At 42.1% G+C, this 22,403-nt stretch overlaps 1 protein-coding gene across 19 annotated transcripts in view; it reads right to left on the minus strand.

Moving 5' to 3' along the window:
* LRRFIP2 (LRR binding FLII interacting protein 2) overlaps positions 1–22,403 on the minus strand; it is a 231,529-nt gene that overhangs the window by 179,285 nt on the left and 29,841 nt on the right. For 16 of the 19 annotated variants that reach the window (XM_033930537.1, XM_033930552.1, XM_033930533.1 and 13 more), the window contains exons 3-4: positions 18,668–18,754; positions 11,705–11,755 (exon numbers count right to left, since the gene is read on the minus strand). In XM_033930537.1, the coding sequence (XP_033786428.1) occupies positions 11,705–11,755; positions 18,668–18,754 (138 nt within the window). The remainder of the gene's footprint in view (positions 1–11,704; positions 11,756–18,667; positions 18,755–22,403) is intronic. The other 3 variants (XM_033930550.1, XM_033930549.1, XM_033930551.1) reach the window with 1 other exon arrangement.

Genomic DNA, 22,403 nt, shown 5'->3' on the forward strand with positions numbered 1-22,403 from the left:
CGGCCCGAGCATAACAGAACGTAATACAGGCAGCAAGCCAATTGGACAGCGTTCGTTTAGATACAGGGTGACCCAGACGATTAGGATCGAAGGTCAGAAAAAGCTGAGGAGAGGAGCGGTGAGCCCTGGTACGGTCAAGGTAGTACGCCAGGGCACGCTTACAATCCAGCGTGTGAAGAGCCTGTTCCCCAGGATGAGAATGGGGTTTAGGGAAGAAAACAGGCAGCACGATGGACTGGTTGAGGTGAAAGGCTGAAACCACCTTAGGAAGGAATTTAGGATGGGTACGCAGAACCACCTTGTCATGGTGAAAAACAGTGAACGGTGGATCGGCGACCAGTGCATGTAGTTCACTAACCCTCCTGGCAGAGGTGATGGCAATGAGGAAAAGCACCTTCCATGTGAGAAGTTTGAGCGAGGTAGTAGCCAGAGGCTCAAAAGGAGGTTTCATGAGGGCTGACAAAACCACATTGAGGTCCCAGACGACTGGGGGAGGCTGAAGAGGTGGTTTGATATTGAAGAGGCCTCTCATGAACCGGGAAACCAGAGGATGAGCCGTGAGGGGTTTTCCAAGGATAGGCTCATGAAACGCAGTGATGGCACTGAGGTGGACTCTGATTGAGGTCGACTTGAGGCCAGCGTCGGAGAGAGAGAGCAAATAGTCCAGTACAGTTTCCACCGCCAGAGAGGTGGGATTGTGATGATGAAGAAGACACCAAGCGGAGAACCGGGTCCACTTCTGATGGTAACATTGGAGTGTGGAGGGTTTCCTGGAGGCATCCAAAATGCGACGGACTGGCTGAGACAGGTTTTCTGGAGAGGTCAGCCCGAGAGAAACCAAGCTGTCAGGTGGAGCGAAGACAGATTGGGATGTAGTAGAGACTGATGTTGCTGTGTAAGAAGAGTAGGAAACACAGGTAGAGGAATGGGATCCCTGGAACTGAGCTGAAGCAGGAGGGAGAACCAATGTTGTCTGGGCCACCGAGGGGCGATGAGAATCATGGTGGCCCTGTCCTTGCGGAGCTTGAACAGGGTCCGCAACATCAGAGGAAGTGGAGGGAAGGCATAGAGGAACCGATCCGTCCAGTCGAGTAAGAATGCATCCGGTGCCAGACGATGAGGAGAGTAGAGTCTGGAGCAGAACTGGGGCAGCTGATGGTTGTGAGGAGCTGCAAAGAGGTCCACCTGTGGAGTGCCCCATCGAGCAAAGATGGAGTGGAGAGTGGGAGGATCCAGGGTCCACTCGTGAGGTTGAAGGATGCGGCTGAGCTGGTCGGCCAGGGAGTTCTGTTCGCCCTGGATATAGACTGCTTTGAGAAAAAGATTGTGGGCTGTGGCCCAGGTCCAAATTCGGAGGGCCTCCTGACAAAGGAGACGAGATCCGGTGCCGCCTTGCTTGTTGATGTAGTACATGGCGACTTGGTTGTCCGTGCACAGGAGAAGAACCTGAGGATAGAGAAGGTGCTGGAAGGCCTTGAGAGCATAAAACATGGCTCTGAGTTCCAGGAAATTGATGTGATATTGACGCTCCTGAGGGGTCCAGAGTCCCTGGGAGCGTAAGTCCCCTATGTGAGCTCCCCATGCATAGGGGGAGGCATCTGTGGTGATGATCATGGAATGAGGGGGCGGATGAAGAAGGAGGCCCCTGGAAAGATTTGAGGAGTTCAACCACCATTGAAGAGAGTGCTGAAGAGATGATTGCACAGAGATGGGATGAGAAAGAGGATCCCTGGTCTGCGACCATTGGTTGGCGAGGGTCCATTGCGGTATCCTCAAATGGAGTCGCGCCAGAGGAACCACATGGACTGTCGAGGCCATGTGACCCAGAAGAATCATCATTTGGCGAGCAGGGATGGAAGGTTGGATGATCACCTGTCGACAGAGGTGAAGCAGTGTCCGGTGCCGGTCGGCAGGAAGGAACGCTCTCATGGAGTTGGTATCGAGAAGTGCTCCGATGAACTGAAGGCGCTGCGTGGGAAGCAGATGCGACTTGGGATAATTGACCTCGAACCCCAAGAGATGGAGGAAAGAGATGGTGTGGTGAGTGGATTGCAGCACAAGTGGAGCGGTCGTTGCTTTCACCAACCAATCGTCCAAGTAGGGGAACACTTGAAGGTTGTGGGACCTGAGGCAGGCCGCTACCACAATCAGGCACTTGGTGAACACCCTGGGCGAAGATGCGAGACCAAAGGGAAGCACCTTGTACTGATAGTGGTGATTGAGTATCTGGAATCGGAGGTAGCGACGTGAAGCCTGATGGATTGGGATGTGAGTGTAGGCCTCCTTGAGGTCCAGGGAACATAGCCAGTCGTGTTGAGACAGAAGAGGATAAAGTGTGGCAAGTGAGAGCATTCTGAACTTTTCCTTGACCAAACACTTGTTGAGGTTCCTGAGGTCGAGGATAGGACGAAGATCTCCTGTTTTCTTGGGTACCAAGAAGTAGCGGGAGTAAAATCCCTGACCTCTTTGGTCTGGTGGAACTTCTTCGATGGCATTGAGAAGGAGGAGGGATTGGACCTCCCTGAGGAGGAGAGGAGTTTGGGAGGAGTGAGAAGCAGACTCTACGGGAGGATGGTCTGGAGGAAGAGTCTGAAATCTTAGTGAGTATCCGTGACGGATGATGTTTAGAACCCACAGGTCTGATGTGATGGCCTCCCAACGTCGTAGAAAGATGGTGAGGCGGCCCCCGATAGGTTGAGGCAGAGGCAGCGAGGGTTGGAGACTGGCTATGCCCTGGAGAAAAGAGTCAAAAGGGCTGAGGAGGCTTAGTTTGAGGGAGAGGCTTAGCTGTCTGGTGAGATTGCGAGCGAGCCTGAGAGTGTTGTTGCTGTTGTTGGCGAGGCCGACGAGATTGCTGTTGAGGAGGATTCAGCGGCCTAGCAGAAAAACGACGTTGGTAAGAAGACTGAGGTCTGTATGGTCGTGTCGGCGGAGTCTTCTTTTTAGGCTTAATGAGGGTGTCCCATCTGGTCTCGTGAGCCGAAAGTTTTTGTGTGGTGGTATCTAGAGACTCCCCAAAAAGTTCATCACCAAGACAGGGCGCGTTGGCAAGGCGGTCTTGGTGGTTGACATCCAGGTCAGATACTCTCAGCCAGGCAAGGCGTCGCATAGCAATTGCCAGAGCAGAGGCACGGGAGGAGAGCTCGAAGGAGTCATAGATTGAGCGTACCATGAACTTCCTGAGCTGAAGGAGGGTGGAAATTTGTTGTTGAAACAGAGGGACCTTGCGTTCAGGGATGTACTTTTGCAGAGCAGAAAGTTGTTGTACCAGATATTTCATATAAAAAGAAAAATGAAATGAATAATTGTTGGCTCTGCTAGCCAGCATGGCATTCTGGTATAGGCGCTTTCCAAATTTATCCATTGTTTTACCCTCTCTGCCAGGAGGGGTGGAGGCATAGACACTGGAACCATGAGATTTCTTGAGAGTGGATTCTACTAGGAGGCTCTCATGTGGCAACTGGGGTTTATCAAATCCCGGGATAGGGATGACCCTGTATAAACTGTCCAGTTTCTTAGGGGCACCTGGAACAGTAAGGGGGTTCTCCAAGTTTTTATAAAACGTCTCCCGCAGAATATCATGGACGGGGAGTTTGAGAAATTCCTTGGGAGGTTGGTCGAAGTCCAAGGCTTCTAAAAAGGCCTGGGACTTCTTGGAGTCGGACTCAAGTGGAATGGAAAGAGCCCCAGACATCTCCCTAAGGAATTTTGTAAATGAGGACTGCTCTGGTTTGGCGGTGGATTCAGCCATAGAGGGTTCCTCATCAGTGGAAGAGGCATCCTCCTCGGTACCGAGAGGGGATTGCTCCCATAGGTCAGGGTCTCTGACAGCCGGTTCCGCATGACGGGTCTTAGACAGGGATTTACCAGATCTCATGGATACGGTGCCGGGGGATGAAGACCGGTGCCGATCTCCATCCCTGGAGGAGTGGTGCCGATCCCGGTCCCGAGACGATCGGAGTCGATCCTGGGGTCGGGATGGGTCCTCAGCCGCGCAGGTTTGGAGCGTAGGCTGTGCCGATAAGACCGGCATCGAAGTATTCATCGGTACCGAGGGGGTGGCCACTGGCGTAGTGGTGCGGGGCTCGGGCCGGACCGGTACCGGAAGAAGCGGTGCCAGCAGAGTTGGAAGCAGTTCCTTAAGTTGGTGCTGGAGCTGTTCGTGTAATTTAGTTTGGAGGATGGCCGAGATACGGTCCTCCAATGGGGGCACCGGTACCGTTTTACTTTTCTTCGGTACCATCGGTGCTGCTCTACGCTCCGGTGATGAGGAGGCCGATGAAGAGGCACTCACCGATATCGGAGCGGAGCGCTTTCGGGATTTGCGGGACACCGGAAGGACTGGTGTCACCGTTGTAGCTGGAGGGCGCTCGAGGGAAGTGGGAGGCTTCTTAGCCGGCTTACCTGGCGCCATCGACCCCGTAGAAAGGTCAGGAGGTGTTGATGTCGACGGTGCCGATTTCGGCGGTGCCGTTGACGCCGGGGTCGGGTCCATAGCAGAAGCGGTGCCGAAGAGGAGATTCTGCTGTATTTGTCTGTTTTTAAGGGTGCGTTTTTTAAGAGTCGCGCAGCGGGTGCAGGTGTCAGCCCGATGTTCCGGACCCAAGCACTGTAGGCACCAATTGTGCGGGTCCGAAAGGGAAATCGGGCGTGCACACCGCTGGCACTTCTTAAAACCCGGCTGAGGGGGCATGAAGGGAAATACGGCCTCAGCGAAATCAAAGCCGGAGGCTTGTATGATGGCAACAGGCCCCGCCGGGGCCTGCTGAAAAATAAAGGAAAAAAGAAAGTTTTTTTTTTTTTTTTTTTTTTTTTGGATTAGAAAGAAAACAACAAACCCGAAGGAAAAAAATAGAAATAATTAGAAATAACGCGAGCGGGAAGGCAAAAAAAAGGAGTTTTCAACAGCCGTTGAAACCACATGCGTCTTCTTCGCTCCGCGGAAACGAAGAAACTGGAGACCACGCACTCCTCCGTCGGGCGGGAAGGCACTCGCGCATGCGCGGTGCGGCCAACTAGAACTTTCTAGTTAAAAAGGTCCGTACCGGGGCTCCGTCGGCGACGTCACCCATACGTTAAGAATATGCTGCCTGCTTGTCCTGGGATAACCACATGATACTTAGCTTAGTCTGGTGTGAAAAAACATTGCTGTCTGTTTCACACCAGACTAAGGGCTCCTTTTATGAAGGTGCACTAGCATTTTTAGCGCACGCGGATTAGCGCGCGCTAGCCGAAAAACTACCGCCTGCTCAAGAGGAGGCGGTAGCGGCTAGAGTGCGCTATTCCACACGTTAAGGCCCTAATGCGCCTTCGTAAGAGCCCTAAGTTAAGTAGCATGGAATTTAAGTACGAGAAAAATCTTGAGGAATTTTATTTTTAATTTATTCTAAACTACTGTATATAGTTACAAATGAGAGGAAAAGTCATTCATTTGAGAGGCTCAGCAGACAAATCTGAATATATGGTAACTTAAGGGCAATTAAAGTAGAACGTGCTATATACAATGAGAGAGAGTTACCTTTTCTAAAAATATCTGCAAAAATCTATCAGAAACCAAGTGCAGCAATGTGACTTGGGTAATTGGTTTCAGAGAATATGTGTACAGTGGAACCTTGGTTTACGAGCATAATTCGTTCCAGAAGCATGCTCGTAAACCAAAGTACTCGTATATCAAAGCGAGTTTTCCCATAGGAACTAAGGGAAACTCGCTTGATTCGTTCCCACCCACCCCACCCCCCGAGGCCAGCAGCGCTGCTCTACCCCCCCCAAGAACCAGCATTGCTCCCCCTGCTCATGAAGGCCCCCCGCGTGATCTGCCATCACCCTGCTCGTGTTGCCCCCCCTGCGTGATCCACCATTCCCCCACTCATGGCGCCCCCCCCTGCGATCCGGCACCTCACCGCTCGCGTCGCACCCCCTTGCCGTAATTCCCAGGCACCCACCCACCCGATCACATTCCTTATCCCCATTTGGCACCGGCACCAATCCATGCTGAATCTCGGAGAGAATGGGAACCCGAAGGCCTTGAGCATGCGCAGATGCTCAAGGCCCAGCAAAAAGAAGAAGGCAGATCTTCGGGCACCGGCACCCGCATGTCCTGTGCATTGGTGCCGGTGCCAAATAGGGGTAAGGAATGTGATTGGGTGGGTGGGTGGGTGCCTGTGGGATGCTGGATTGCAGGGGGGGGGTACGACGCGAGCAGGGGGTGCCGGTCGCGGGGGGGCGCTCGTAAAATCGAGGCACGCTTGGTTTCCGAGGTGCCGATTTTGCAAATGTTTTGCTTGTCTTGCAAAACACTCGCAAACCGGTGCACTCATAAACCAAGGTAACACTGTATTTGCTTTGTATTCATACAAGAATAAAGAGCAAAAGTTACAGGACACTAGACTAGGAACATGCTAACATTCAGTATTTACAAACCATATGAGTCCCATTTTGTTGTTTTAGCCAACATTTTCAAGCTTCAACAGCAAACAAAAAATGAAAGTCATGATCACAAACTTACAGTTGCCCAATTGATATTTATAGCTTGACTCAAACCACACCATGCCTCAAACCAGGATTAAAAACTTTAAAGTACACTGATTTTGATTTTTGGTCAGTGGAAAGTGTATATATCATGCAAACTTCTTATTCATTCATGCATGCATGCATGCCTCAGTACAGAAAGTATTGGTAAGTAGATTACAGAACACCCTAACAGATATAACTTAAAACAAAGCCGAAAAAAGAAAACACATTTCAGTTTTATTAAAGTATCCTTGAATAGAAATATACTGTATATTCCAGGTGCTGGAACGGATTTATAAATACGTATTTTTTGTATTTTTCATAAACTGCTAAATCAACAACATACCTAAGCGATTCACAGTTAAAATGAGTGAGTGGAGGGGAGAGAACAGAAAACAAAAGGAGACCTAAGTTATAATGGTAAAAATTAGTAAAATAATATTAGAGGATTACAATAAAGCAAGTTACTTACCTGTAATAGGTGTCATCCAGGGACAACAGACAGATATTCTCACATGTGGATGATGTCATCCACAGAGCCTGGAACGGACAGTGGAAAAATGGTATAACCACTAAGAACCAAAAACGCATCCAGCGAGTTCAGAATTCAGCAATCCGCCTCCTATACAACCTCAACTTCCGCAACCCCATCACACCAGCGCTTCATGCAGCCCACTTGCTATCTGTCAACAAATAGTGACGGTGAAAGCTAGAAATATGCAAGATTGCATAGGGAGAGATATGGCCAGTAGGAAAAAAGGAGGTATTGATGCCTCTGGATAAGACTCTGGTGAGACCTCATTTAGAATATTGTGTACCTTCAAAAAGATATAAAAAGGATGGAGTCGGTCCAGAGAAAGGCTACTAAAATGGTGTGTGGTCTTCGTGATAAGGCATATGGGGACAGACTTAAAGATCTCAACCTGTATACTTTGGAGGAAAGGCGGGAGAGAGGAATATGATAGTCGTTTAAATACCTACTTAATATAAATGTTCACGAGTCGAGTCTCTTTCATTTGAAAAGAAATTCTGCAATGAGAGGGCATAGCATGAAGTTAAGAGGTGATAGGCTCCGGAGTAATCTGAGGAAATACTTTTTTACAGAAATGACGGTAGATGCATGGAACAGTCTCCCAGAAGAGGTGGTGGAAACAGAGACTGTGTCTGAATTCAAGAGGGCCTAGGATAGGCACAAGGGATCTTTCAGAGAGAAAAAGAGACAATGGTTACTGCAGATGGGCAGACTAGATGGGACATTTGGCCTTTATCTGCTGTCATGTTTCTAAACAATGCACCTTCAAGGCCCTTGTAATGGTTCACAAAAGATTCTAGCACAAAACCCCCTCCTACATAGCATTCAAGCTGCACCGGTATACCCCCAACCGCTCTGAAACTGAGAGACAACTCAGCATTCCCCCAGGAAGATCTCTACATATGGAAACTGCATGCAAATGCTCCCATAGCCATTTTATCCTTTGGCTATGGAACCAGTTACCCGCACAGACAAGGTCACTGGAATCACTGATGACCTTCCGAAGAGCGGTGAATACCTTCCTCTTCTGCTAAATCTACCATCAGCAGACATACTACTTTAAGCTTACTTCTATAAAGCTCCTTGTTTGTAACCAGTCATGTCCTAAAATTTCACTGTGAATAACACAACAAATTTTTATTTATATAACGCAAAAGCCTTTCGGTTCTATGAATGTCCTATTGTAACCCATGCTGAGGAGGATGGGATAGAAATCGAAATACATTTTAAAAAGCGTAGTGTCACTTTAAATCTTTTAAAGAGCTTGAGACTGTCTATATCAATCACGCACCGGTGCCTTCCCATTCAATGTCAGCTCGCAGAGCCATCTGTTCAGTAAAAACTAAGAAGCCAACTAGGGGAAGGTGGGAGGGTTGTGAAAATTTCTGCTGCTGTTCTTTGATAACATCTGTTACAGGTAACTGTGATTTATCCCAGGACAAGCAGGCAGCATATTCTCACATGTGGGATTCCCTAGCTGAAACCTAAAGAGTTGGAGGGTAGTTGCCATCTAAACAGAGAATAATTTTTTAGAACTGCTTGGCTGAACCGACTATCCCGTCTAGAATGATTCTCCAAACCGTAATGGGATATGAAGGTATGAATTGTGAATCTAGTGGCTGCTTTACATATGTCCTCAATGGGAGTAGCACATAGATGGGCTACTGAAGTTGCTATTGCTCTTATTTTCTGTGCAGTGACACTACACTTCAATGTCAGCCCAGTGTGAGCATAGTAAAAGGTGATACAGTCAGCTAGCCATGTGGAGATAGTTCTCTTAGTGACAGGGACTCCAAGTCTATTAGGATCGAAGGACAAAAACGATCGAGTAGAAGTTCTATAAGGCTTGGTCCGATCTAAGTAATAAGCAAGAGCACTTTTATAGTCCAATGTGTGGAGTGCAGCTTCACCAGGGTGAGAGAGTGGTGAAGACAGGGAGAACTACAGACTGGTTCAGATGAAAGTCTGAGATGACCTTTGGGAGAAAATTTGGATGAGACAAAGAACCACCCTATCACAGTAGAATATTATATAGGGTGGATCTAATACAACTGCTTGAAGTTCACTGATTTGACCGGCAGATGTGATATAGACTAAGAATATTACTTTCCAAAAGAGATGTTTGAGAGATGAAGACGCAAGTGGTTCAAAGGAAGGTTTCATCAGGGTGAAAAGTACACAAGATCCCAAGCAACTGGAGGAGGCATGATTGGCAGTTTGGTATGAAAAAGACCTTTCATGAATCTGGAAACTAAAGGATGTGCTGATAAAGGTTTCTTATCCAGAAAGGTATAAAATGCTATAATAGCACTGAAATGAACTCTGACTGAAGTAGTTTTGAGACCAGAATCAGAGAGGTGTAGGAAGTAGTCCAGAACCAATGAGAGAGGACAAGTGATTGGCTCTAACGAATTTGTATTTCACCAGACTGTGAAACGAGCCCACTTAAAGCAATAACAGCATTGTGTGGAAGGTTTTCTAGAAGCTTCAATGATGGCTGACACTGGTGCAGAAAGTGGGAAAGCATCTACCTCTTGGATCTACATCGTAGCTATCATGCTGTGAGTGCTAGCAATTGTAGATTGAAATGGAGTAGAGATCCTTCATTCTGTGTTAGCAATGGTGGAAGGATTTGATTGTTTTTATTAGACGTGCTATTAGAATTATTATTATGGAGATGTTGATTGCTTAGTATTTTAGAAAAAAAAATTATTTAACTTTTGCTTTTACTCTTTTCTATTCTATTTTTAAATGGAGTTCCTTTCTTGATGAATGTGTATCATATATTGTACACCACTTGGATCCTTTTTTATACGGTATAGAAAATTTTTAATAAACAAAAAACATTTAAAGTGTGATGGGAGAGGGAACCACATCCACAGTACAAATTGGCAAAAACTCAGTCCATGTATCCACTTTTGCTGAATTTAACGTTCTCAACCTGCAGCTTTAATGCTGTCCATACCAGGCTCCACGGATGACATCACCTACATGTGAGAATATCCTGCCTGCTTGTCCTGAGATTTATGATAATATTGTATTATTTTGTAAATATGTATGACAATCTTAGGGCTCCTTTTACGAAGCTGCGTTAGCAGTTTAACGCGCGTAATAGCACGCGCTAAACTGCCGGCCACGTTAGACGCTAACGCCAGCATTGAGCTGGCGCTAGTTCTAGCCACGTAGCGCGGGTTTAGCGCATGCTAAAAAGCTGCATGCGCTAAAACCGCTAACGTGGCTTCGTAAAAGGAGCCCTTAGATTTCTAAAACCTAGCTACTGTAAAACTAGCAGCAAGTGGCATTTGAGAAATTAACCTTTTCATTCTATAAATCCTTTTGAGGACAGGTACAATCACCACAATACTGTGTAGTTTTTTTTATTGGGTGGGTATCAGATTCCAGGTGATGACTGATTATTTTGTGATATTGTTTATAATTTTATTTTGTGTTTTATGATTTATTTGCCTATGATCCTTGGCTGGATTAGTTGAATTTTCCTCACCATCAACTTCTATCAACTTCAACAGCAATTTTATCAGTATATATTCTGCTCAAGTAAGATAATAAACCAACACAAGAAGTACTAACCTTCAAACCAGCACTATGCTAGCTCTGCGTGTAAATACTTTGTCCTCACAATCATGTAGGTATTTGAGGTGCAATGTAGAGAGTTGCACGGGGACAGAAATCCCACCCATCTCCATCCCCACCCGTCCCCTCTCCATCCGCACCTGTCCCCGTCAGGATCCTCTCCGTCCCCACCCATCCCAGCAAGGAATTACCTCCATCCCCGCCCGTCCCCATAAAAAGCAGCAATTACTTCTGAGAGGATCATCAATTCCATAGTTTCTTTTGTGTTTGCGCTGCTGTTTTCCTTGTGGAATCTCTTTTGGTGGAACCTTTTTTTGTTTTATGTTCAGGTAATTAACTTATAAACCCCCCTCTTTTACTAAGGCTGACATGTCCATTATATTATATGGATGAACCCTGCTTCCAAAGCCTTCCATCCCGTGGGAGTCCCGTTGGCTAGAGGGGGGTCCCCGTGGGAGTCCCGTGTTCTAGAGGGGAGTCCCGCAGGACCCCCGTGGGATTCCCATGATCCCCATTCCCATGCAGACCTCTAGTACAATGTTTATTTTGAACACAAGCCTTCAATTTACAATTAAGTGGAAAAACAACCTTCCAGTTACAAGTAATTTTTGGACTATTCAACCAATAGCAATAGAGATTAATTTAAATTAGTTTTTTTAAAGCTTAAATTTAATAAATGCTCTTTCTGTGTCTGGCCTAGCATATATAATTATAGGACTTCTGATTTGCCTTTGGATGTTTAAGCACTTTTCCACAAAGATTTACAGTTATATTAAAGGATACAGAGGGAAAATCATAAGAGAAAATAAACTATGTTATTTTGTACAAGCATGCAGTGCTTGTGCATGTGCATGCATGTGCAAAAAGATCCCATAACAAAAACAATATCTTTGAAATAGATTATTTTCACTGGCAGAAAAAGTGCATGCAATGTAGAGTTTAACATTCTAGCAAACAAACTACAAAAAGATTATTTATGATAATCATTACACTATAAAACTGTTATATCCACCAGTGCAGGTTAGTTTTTCATATGACTAATTATAGGCACACAACAAGTTCTTGGCCTACCATCCACTTTTGGATTTGTCCCCATTTTCTATCATGAGACCGATGAGAAAGCTACAAAAATAAACATTTTTTTTTTTTTTTTTTTTTTTTTTCATCTTTATTCCTTTTTATTTCTTTCAACAAGTGTACAATATTATTACAAGTAATTCACATCACTCACTTGACATTCTTAAGCAATATTATTACACATGTTTTAATTCCCTCCACCCACCTCCCATCCCCTCCCCTATCAACAAAATATTTTATCCAAACATATACATATTTAGACTCTCCCTCCCCCCCATTTTTACAAATTATCCCCTAAGGAAAAAGAATAACCCTTAATCATTACAATATTCAATTAATGGCCTCCACACCTCCTTAAACCTTTTAAAATATCCCCTCTGTACGGCAAGAAATCTTTCCATCTTATATAAATGACAAACTGAGTTCCACCAAAAACTACAATTCAATCTAGAACAGTCTTTCCAATTAGTCGTTATTTGTTGAATTCCCACTCCAGTAAGAATCATCAATAATTTGTTGTTTGCTGCAGATATTTGACTTTTGGCCCTCATACACATTCCAAAAATCACTGTGTCGTAGGATAATGCTACATGATTTTCCATCAATATATTAACTTGATCCCATATTGATATCCAAAATGCCTGAATACATGGACAATAAAATAAAAGATGGTCTAAAGTTCCAATTTCAATTTTACAATGCCAGCATCTATTAGACTTAGAGCAATCTAATTTTTGTAATCTAGTAGGGGTCCAGAATGCTCTATGCAACAAAAAGAACCATGTTTGCCTAATAGATGCCGACATCGTACCTTTAATTCTCCAAGACCAAATACGTGGCCATTGAGATGCATTAATTTGATGCTTAATCTCAATGCTCCAAATATCTCTTAATCCATTTTTTGGTTTCTTATTCAAATAATTAGATATCATTTTATACCACTTTGCGGCCTGGTGTCCCAGAAAATCTGCCTGGAAACATAAGAATTCTAAGCTGTAATGATCATTTAAAGATTTCCATTCAGGGAACCCCACCTGAATAGCCTGCTTCAATTGCAACCACTTATAACTTTGTTTTTTATTCAGACCATATTTATGTTGCAATTGTGAAAAATCAAGCAGCTTACCATTATCAATTACTTCCGTTAAGGATCTTATACCTGCTTTAATCCAATCCTTCCAGACAATCTTAGACCCGCCTATTTGTATCTTGGAGTTTACCCAAATAGTCTGCTGTTTCGATTTTAAAATAGAATCACTAGTTAATTTATCTACAAATCTTAATGTTTTCCAAGTATCCATTAATACTCTATTGTCTTTACGTATTCTAGGCACTTTTATACCAAGCAGAAGATCAAGCCTAAGTGGAAAAATAAGTGATCTCTCCACCCTTAACCACTCTGGTAATTGTTCCAAAAGCTCTGGGAGGACCCAATACATACCTTGGCGCATGATATAGGCCTGATGATACCTATAAAAATTGGGAAAATTTACCCCACCCTCCTCAATTGGTCTTTGCAAAGACACTAGAGCCACTCTTGCAATTTTACCCAGCCAAATAAATTTAACCAGAATACTATTTAATTTTTTATAAAAAGACCCCTGAAAAAACACTGGTATCATTCCCAATTGATAGCAAACTACAGGCAAAATCATCATTTTAACAGTTTGAACTCTTCCCCACCATGACAAATGTAAAGGATTCCATTGCTCACATAACTCTGTTACTTTTTGTAATAAAAATTTTTCGTTTATTCTCATTGTCTCTTCAAGTGTTTTATTCAACCAAATACCTAAGTATTTTATACCATCCTCTTTCCAAATAAAAGGGAAAGAATCAAGTATACCTTTTGTACAATGCACATTTAAAGGTAAAATTTCTGATTTATTCCAATTTATTTTGTATCCTGAGAATTTTCCAAATGTATCTATTATCTCCAGTAGACATGGAATTGTTGTTTCCGGATTCCTCAAATGAAGCAATATATCATCTGCATAAGCGGATACTTTATATTCCACTCCAGCACATGGAATACCCTCTATGTCCTTTGCCTGTTGAATAGCTAACAACAAGGGTTCAAGAACTATATCAAAGAGCAAAGGAGATAATGGACAACCCTGTCTAACTCCCCTCTGCAATTTAAAAGCATCTGAAAAATTATTATTTATGTATAAACGAGCAGTTGGGGAGCTATACAGTGCTTGAATCATTTGTATAAATCCGGATCCAATACCAAACCATTCCATAGCTTGATACATGAAATTCCATTCTACACGATCAAAAGCCTTCTCAGCATCTAGTGATACTGAAAAAGCCGGATCATTAATTTGTCTTGTTAAATAATACATCTGAAATGCCAGTCTAGTATTATTTGAAGAGTGTCTTTGAGCAACAAATCCAGTTTGATTTATTCCTATTATATGCGGAAGAGCTTTAGCCAATCTTAATGCTAAAATCTTAGCTAATATTTTACCATCTACATTTATTAAAGATATAGGCCTGTAATTTGACACCAATGTTGGATCTTTATTTGGCTTTGGCAAAACAATAGTTAAAGATTCTGCCATAGTGCCTGATATACAACCTTTATTCAGTTGGTCCTGATATAGTTTTAATAAATATGGTAAAAGGGAAATTTGAAATTCTTTATAAAACTCCACTGTAAATCCATCTCCACCTGGAGCGGTCCCAACTCTAAGGGATTTCAATGCCATTTGTAACTCTTTTAATGATATAGGTTTATCTAAACTTCCTTTTATATGATCAGGAACCTTAGGTCCTTTAACTAAACTCAAAAAATCCAACCCATCTTTCTCTTTATCTAAATAAGACTCAGAAGAATACAGTGACTTATAATATTTTAAAAATTGTTTTAATATATTTCCAATTTGAGAATGAGAATGTCCTAATTCATCCTTAATTATGCTTATTTTCTCCTTTCTTTTCTTTGCTTTTAAATAATTTGCCAATAATCTTCCAGCCTTATTTGCACTACCATAATACATCGTTTGCTGAGCAAAAATATCTTTCCTTACTAATCCAGAGGAAATTTCATTATATTCACATTTTTTTTTTAACAATAATTGAAATGTCTCTTGTTCCCATTTATTAACCAATTTTAATTCCAAATTTTTAATTTCTTTTTCCAAATTTGCAAATTGCTTTCTTATCTGTTTCTTTTTATACGCAGAATATGATATAATTTGTCCTCTCATAGTTGCTTTGAAAGCATCCCATAATATTCCAATCGACATTTCCTCTAGGTCATTAAGTCTGAAATATTCATTCATTTTTATCTGAAATTCAGTGCAAAATTTAGAATCAGCAAGCAAAGTATTATCAAACCTCCATACAGGTTTGGAATTATCTTGATCTAATAAGTTAACTTCTATCCACACACCACCATGATCAGATATTACTATTGGTTCTATGTCAGCTTTTACAACTTGCTGTACAATCTGATCTGAAACAAATATATAATCAATTCTTGAAAACGATTGATGAACATGTGAACAAAATGTAAATTCCCGATCATTAAAATGAAGAATACGCCATATATCTTTCAAATTACATGCTTGTATCAAATTTTCTAATCCCATTGATTTCATAATTCTACTAGGCTTTTTATCCATTATTGGATCTATAACAGCATTGAAATCCCCAGCCACCACTAAATTAGTAGTAGCCAGTGGTAAAACTAATTGTTGTAGAGATTTAAAGAATTCACTTTGATTCGAATTAGGTGCATATATATATATAAACATTTTAATATGATACCAGGGACAGTAGCTTCAACGACTGCTACAAACAAACAATTCTATGTGCTAACACCCTAAAATTTGCTCTACTGTATTCTACCATATCATATTGCCTGACTTACAAAATTCTACTTCTAACATTTAAAAACTAAAATGACACAAACCCTGGAATTCATCAATAGATATCTTTCTCCATCTCAATCCCTGTGCTCCAGTAACCAAAACTTATTAGAAATCCCTTTAACCTGCCACATAGTTTATGATTCGACTAGGAAATCAATTTTCTGTTTCACTGCTCCAATGTTATCCCATCTCGGCGAAGATTCCTCCCTCTCTAAATTTAAATCAACCTGAAAACATTTCTTTTCAAGGATGCCTTCGATTGTTAACAATGCAATAAGTATTACCGACGAGGCAGGCCTCTATTCCCCCCCACACACCTTTCGTTTCTCCCCTTAAATGTTATTCTTTCCTATCAGAAATTGTATTTCCACTCCCACCTTTCCTCAACTTCACTTGTATGTCGTTTTTGTGTCACCCCAATCTATTTTATGGTATAACAATTTTTATTGGTTTTCAAAACAAAATACAAATGTGCACACAAGTGCTTGGCCCAAGACATAAACAAGTCGCATACAAAACTGAAACAACAATCAAGAGAAAAACAGCATGTACCCCCACCCCCCACAGGGAGTAACCTCCAGAATGCAGAACAATGAAACAAAGAACAAGATATTGGACCACATCCCACACGGTACAAAGCATAAATCACAACAAATCAAAAGACATAGTGGTTCACAGCAACAGCAAATCCAGTATGATAAAAGAGATTACCTCTGAAAGATAGCTGGAAAGCGATGACCACAAATGCTTACAATCTAAGCAACAAAGTTCATGATCTGCAAGCCTTGATGTTAGAGGTAGACCTGGAGACTGTTGCTATCACAGAGACATGGTTCAGTGAATCCCATGGAAGGGATGCAAAAATACCGGGACATAATCTTTTTAGAAAGGTGAGATGGAAAAGGTGGAGGAGTAGCTCTCTATGTAAAGATCAATATCCAAGCGACTGAAATGTAACGGACCTGGGGAGAGAAAACAAAGATATGGATCACACTGAAAAGAGAAAATGGAACTTCTATCTAGGTGGGTGTAGTCTACAGACCTCCGACTCAATCACAGCAAATTGATAAAGATCCGATTGTGGATATCCAAAAGTTTGGAAAGAAAGAGGAGGTGCTGTTGTTGGGGGATTTTAACCTGCCAGATGCAGATTGGAAAGTTTCATCTGCGGAATCAGAAAGAAGTAGGGAGATTGTGGATGCTTTTTAAGAGGCTCTGCTCAGACAAATGGTGATGGAACCCACGAGGGAAAAAAGCGATATTGGATCTGCTCCTCACAAATGGAGAGAGTATCTCTAATGTTTGAGTGGGTGCTCACCTGGGAAGTAGCGATCATCAAACAGTTTGGTTTGATATAACGGCTAACGTGGAGAATGGCCGCACGATACTAGATTTCAAACATATGGACTTTAATAAAATGGAAGCGTTCCTGAAGAAAGAGCTGTTAGGATGGGAGGACATAAGAGAAGTGGAAAGACAGTGGTCTAAGCTGAAAGGAGCAATAAAAATGGTTATGGACCTATATGTGAAAAAAATAAATAAAAACAAGAGAAAAAGGAAATCGACATGGTTCTCCAAACTATTGGCGGAGAAAATAAAGGCAAAAGTTGGCGTTCCTGAAATATTTTAAAAAACCTAAGAAAAGGAGTACAGAAAGGATTACTGGGTGAAACTGAAAGAAGCCAAGAGAGAAATAAGTCTGGTGAATGCGCAGGCGGAAGAGCAAATGGCTAAAAATGTGAAAAAGGGAGACAAAATTTTTTCAGATATATTAGTGAAAGGAGGAAGATGAAAAATGGAATTGCTAAACTAAAAGATGCTAGGAACCGATATGTGGAGAGTGATGAGGAAAAAGCAAACGTGTTAAACAAATACTTCTGCTCTGTGTTCACGGAAGAAAATCCTGGAGAAGGACCAAGGTTGTCTGGCAAAGTTGCACAAGAAAATGGAGTAGATCTGCGCCATTCACGGAGGAAAGTGTTTATGAACAACTTGAAAAACTGAACGTGGACAAAACGGTGAGACCATACGGGATCCATCCCAGGATACTGAGGGCATTAAGAGAGGATCCGGTGGGTCCTATTAAAGACTTGTACAACAAATCTCTGGAGACGGGAGTGGTTCCTAGGGATTGGAGAAGAGCAGATGTGGTCCCTATTCACAAAAGTGGTCACAGAGATGAAGTGGGAAACTACAGGTCGGTAAGCCTCATTTCGGTTGTTGGAAAATAATGGAAGTGTTGCTGAAAGAAAGGATAGTGAACTTACTAGAATCTAATGGGTTACAGTATCCGAGGCAACATGGCTTTACTAAAGATAAATCGTGCCAAACGAACGTGATTGAATTTTTGGGATGGATGACCAGAGAACTGGATCAAGGACATATGCTAGATGTAATTTACTTAGATTTCAGCAGCAGCAGGCAGGTCCTGGCACCACCAGATATAAAAACATATACCCCACGATGGGCACCAGCACCAGCTTTATCAACCCCCCCATACACATACACACATACTTGAGCTCAACTGAACCATAATGAAAGCCAACTTTCCCTAAAAGGACCTGAAGCTGTGACGAGACCATCCACAGCCTGCTGAAGATATATAGTATGGTGCGCATTCTGGTCTAACTGAGTTCAGTACATATTCTCTATCTTCACCTGCTAGTAGATGGTCATAACCCACGAGTTTCTGGATTAATATGCTGTTGATATGGAAGCAAGGTTTGGAAGGGATCTACAGCACATGTCATACAAGGCTCTGTTATTGCAATATTTGCCAGAGAAAGGATGCGATAAAAAAAAAATAGAAAAATCTTTGGGTAGGTCTGGCTCACTGGGCCAAATTCAATCGTTGTTTCAACTGTGCTGGAAGTACAAAATAGGAGCAAAAAATTAAACAGTAGTTAATGGCTGTCCATAGAGTGAATTGCAAATTCTAAAGCCTAACTTAAAGCTAAAATAATAGTTTGGGACTGTAATGGAAAGATTTTCTTTTGAAGTTGTTGGTTTATCAGCCACTATTCTAAATGTTTGTGAGACAGAGTTTTCACTACCATGTAAAACAAAATGCTATTACCTCTTTTTGCTGTCGCTCCAGTTCTCGCATACGTATGTCTCTTGCTTCTGCTCGTGCTGCTCGTTTAGCTGCAAGCCTAGCCTCGGCCTAAAAGAGCATTTAAAAAGTCATTAGTTGAATATAGATTGAACATACTGATTTTTTTTTCTAAAGTTGTAACTAATTGCACCTTATAATAAAAGAATGAGCTTATGCCTCTAATTGCATGCTAAATTTATCAAACTACCCCAAAGATTTACTCCTGGGGACACAGGCAGCTAAAATAGACTCTGACATCTCAAAATTACTGACCAAAACAACAGACATAAAAGAGTTCAGCAAAGAAATAAAAACACTACTGTTCAAAAAATATCTCCCATCACTCTAACCACCACCCAATGAGTTCCCAACCAACGACTTCGGAAACACCCATCTATACTATCTCTTTGTCTGTGACCTAAAATGTAATGTAACTCTTCTACTTTACACCCGATTTAAACGATCGAGTTGCCATGTATTACCTCTGCAAAATACACTATCTTCTGTTATATGTAATAACTTATGTGACAAGTATTATCTTCTGTGAACTTGAAGTATCATAACTCTTTACTGTTACTGTAATATACTCCTATCCTGAAATGTAATTCTACTGGAAATGTCCAGATATCTTCTACAATGTAATCCGCCTAGAACCGCAAGGCACAGGCGGAATAGAAATCCCTAATGTAATGTAATGTAATGTAATTGTTACCAATTCTCATAAATTGAGAGGTAAAAATTCTAAGTGTCAATGGAAAATGAAAGCATCATTAAAACCAAGTTAATTATTTGTAGCATATGTTCTCCACAGAAGCAGAATTTGAGTCCTTACTAGTGGATGGAATAATCCCATAGAACTCTGCACAGGAAAGTTTATCCTAGTTGTAAACTAACAAAACGTTTGGTTCAATTGCTCATGTGCAATAATCCTTTACTGCACTATCTCACAGTTGTTTATGTGGCTATAGAAAGGAGACAATTCCTTGGGGAAGTGGATAGGTAAGCAAGGACTTGTATCCTGCTATCCATGGCGATCACCAGCTACAGGTCAATAACTTAAAAAATGTATTTGGATTTGGCACATATTCAAAAGTGAGTTAAATTCAGGTACAATAGGTATATTTCCCTGTCTCTAAGACAAGTCCAATCTTTGCAGACAAAAACTGAAGAGTTGGTTGAGGTGAGGGAGAGAGAGACATACAGAGGAGATCTTCAAGGACACAACAGACCAGTACTACCTCCATTTGAAGCAAAAAGTCACTTGAAATGGCAGGAAGCAGTATCTTCCTGTACCAAGAATATCTCCAGATATAGGTTCCCAGGAGAAAAGGGTTAGCAATTCCTTTGTAGCTGGTGATTTGATCATTAGAAATGTAGAAAATTGGGTAGCAGGTAGATAATGAGGACCATTTGGTAACTTGCTTGCCTAACATAGTAACATAGTAGATGACGGCAGATAAAGACCCGAATGGTCCATCCAGTCTGCCCAACCTGATTCAATTTAAATTTTTTTTTTTCTTCTTAGCTATTTCTGGGCAAGAATCCAAAGCTTTACCCGGTACTGTGCTTGGGTTCCAACTGCCGAAATCTCTGTTAAGACTTACTCTAGCCCATCTACACCCTCCCAGCCATTGAAGCCCTCCCCTGCCCATCCTCCACCAAACGGCCATACACAGACACAGATCGTGCAAGTCTGGCCTAGTTCAATATTTAATATTATTTTCTGATTCTAAATCTTCTGTGTTCATCCCACGCTTCTTTGAACTCAGTCACAGTTTTACTCTCCACCATCTCTCTCGGGAGCGCATTCCAGGCATCCACTACCCTCTCCGTAAAGTAGAATTTCCTAACATTGCCCCTGAATCTACCACCCCTCAACCTCAAATTAGGTCCTCTGGTTTTACCATTTTCCTTTCTCTGGAAAAGATTTTGTTCTACGTTAATACCCTTCAAGTATTTGAACGTCTGAATCATATCTCCCCTGTCTCTCCTTTTCTCTAGGGTACACATATTCAGGGCTTCCAGTCTCTCCTCATACGTCTTCTGGCACAAGCCTCCTATCATTTTCGTCGCCCTCCTCTGGACCGCCTCAAGTCTTCTTACGTCTTTCGCCAGATACGGTCTCCAAAACTGAACACAATACTCCAAGTGGGGCCTCACCTTCTTCCTTCTACTGACTACGCCTCTCTTTATATAGCCCAGCATCCTTCTGGCAGCAGCCACTGCCTTGTCACACTGTTTTTTCGCCTTTAGATCTTCGGGCACTATAATCCCAAGGTCCCTCTCTCCGTCCGTGCATATCAGCTTCTCTCCTCCCAGCATATACGGTTCCATCCTATTATTAATCCCCAAATGCATTACTCTGCATTTCTTTGCATTGAATTTTAGTTGCCAGGCATTAGACCATTCCTCTAACTTTTGCAGATCCTTTTTCATATTTTCCACTGAATGAGGGTTGTGAACTTCAAGTGTCTCTTAGACAAGCTTTTAAGCAGAGCTGGGGAGAAGCCAAGAAGCCAGCTATCGTGGCACATTTGGATTCCAAAGATTTGCCTCATTCCACCATAAGTCTCTTATAAAGTCTATCAGGTCCCTGAGATGCCTTATATCTACTAGCCCTTTCCTCCTGGGAACATAAATCTGGAGACATATCCTTGGTACAGGAAGATACTGCTTCCTGCCACATCAAGATGACACTCTTCTTTCAAATTAGCTTATATTATGCATACTTCATACATCTCTTTTCATTTAATATCTTATTTTATGCTTCAATTTTGTGGTTTACAGTGTGGCTATACGGCTGTTCATCATAATGAGCTCATTTCCTTTTATTCCTTCATTCACTTTCTTGTGCATTTATGTATATCATGTTTTACAGAGTGGCTAATTGGCCATTTGTTACAATATCTTTTTTCCAGTTCACACAGATAAAAGTATCTGCCTTGCGGATTAGTTTCTGGTTTTTGTGGCAACACTGGTTTTGGTCTTTTTTTTTTTTTTTTTTTTTTTAATGTTCCTCTGCGATGTATTTTTTTTTTTCTCACACAGAGGATGATGTCTCTTTCTATACAAGGTGTTACTGCTTATGTTTGTCTATATGTCACTGATATCACCCCTTCATGGTATAACAAGATGGAAGCATCTTACTATAGTTTTTAATTTGGTTTGTGCAGACATTTCCTTCACAACTTGTTTTCTGAAAATTATCTGACATTTCATACTTATATTTAGATTAGCTGGCAGCTATCAGGCAAGTTACAATAAAGAGAGAGCCTGCTAGGAAGGGTGGGAGAAGTGCAGCTGGTCCTGGGTGGTGGTGGGGGAGGTGAACATGGAAGGTAGACATGGACAGAGAAGATATGTCAAATGGACAGGACACCCTGCAAAGACAGACGCAAAAAAATAAAAAAGAGAGGAAAATCAGAGACACTGCGACAAAAGTGAATGGAAAAATAAAATACTCAGGCAATAAAGCCAGAAAAAAGTATTTCTTTCTCAATGTTCAAAAAATACAAAACAAAACTCTTAATCTTCAATAGCAAATTTGTAGGGTCCAGACATGGACCATGTTTTGCATTCTTTCTCAGGGAACCCCAACCAAAAGATTGTGAATGAGTATAAGGTCCCTTCAAAGGCAGCCCCATACATTTTCATGGGGGGCTCCTATGTCTTTCAATAAAAATTTTCACTCTTATTTCCTATGTACCTATCAGTCCAA

This window comes from Geotrypetes seraphini, chromosome 2, assembly GCF_902459505.1.
Source record: "Geotrypetes seraphini chromosome 2, aGeoSer1.1, whole genome shotgun sequence".
NCBI classification, from domain to species: Eukaryota; Metazoa; Chordata; class Amphibia; order Gymnophiona; family Dermophiidae; genus Geotrypetes; species Geotrypetes seraphini.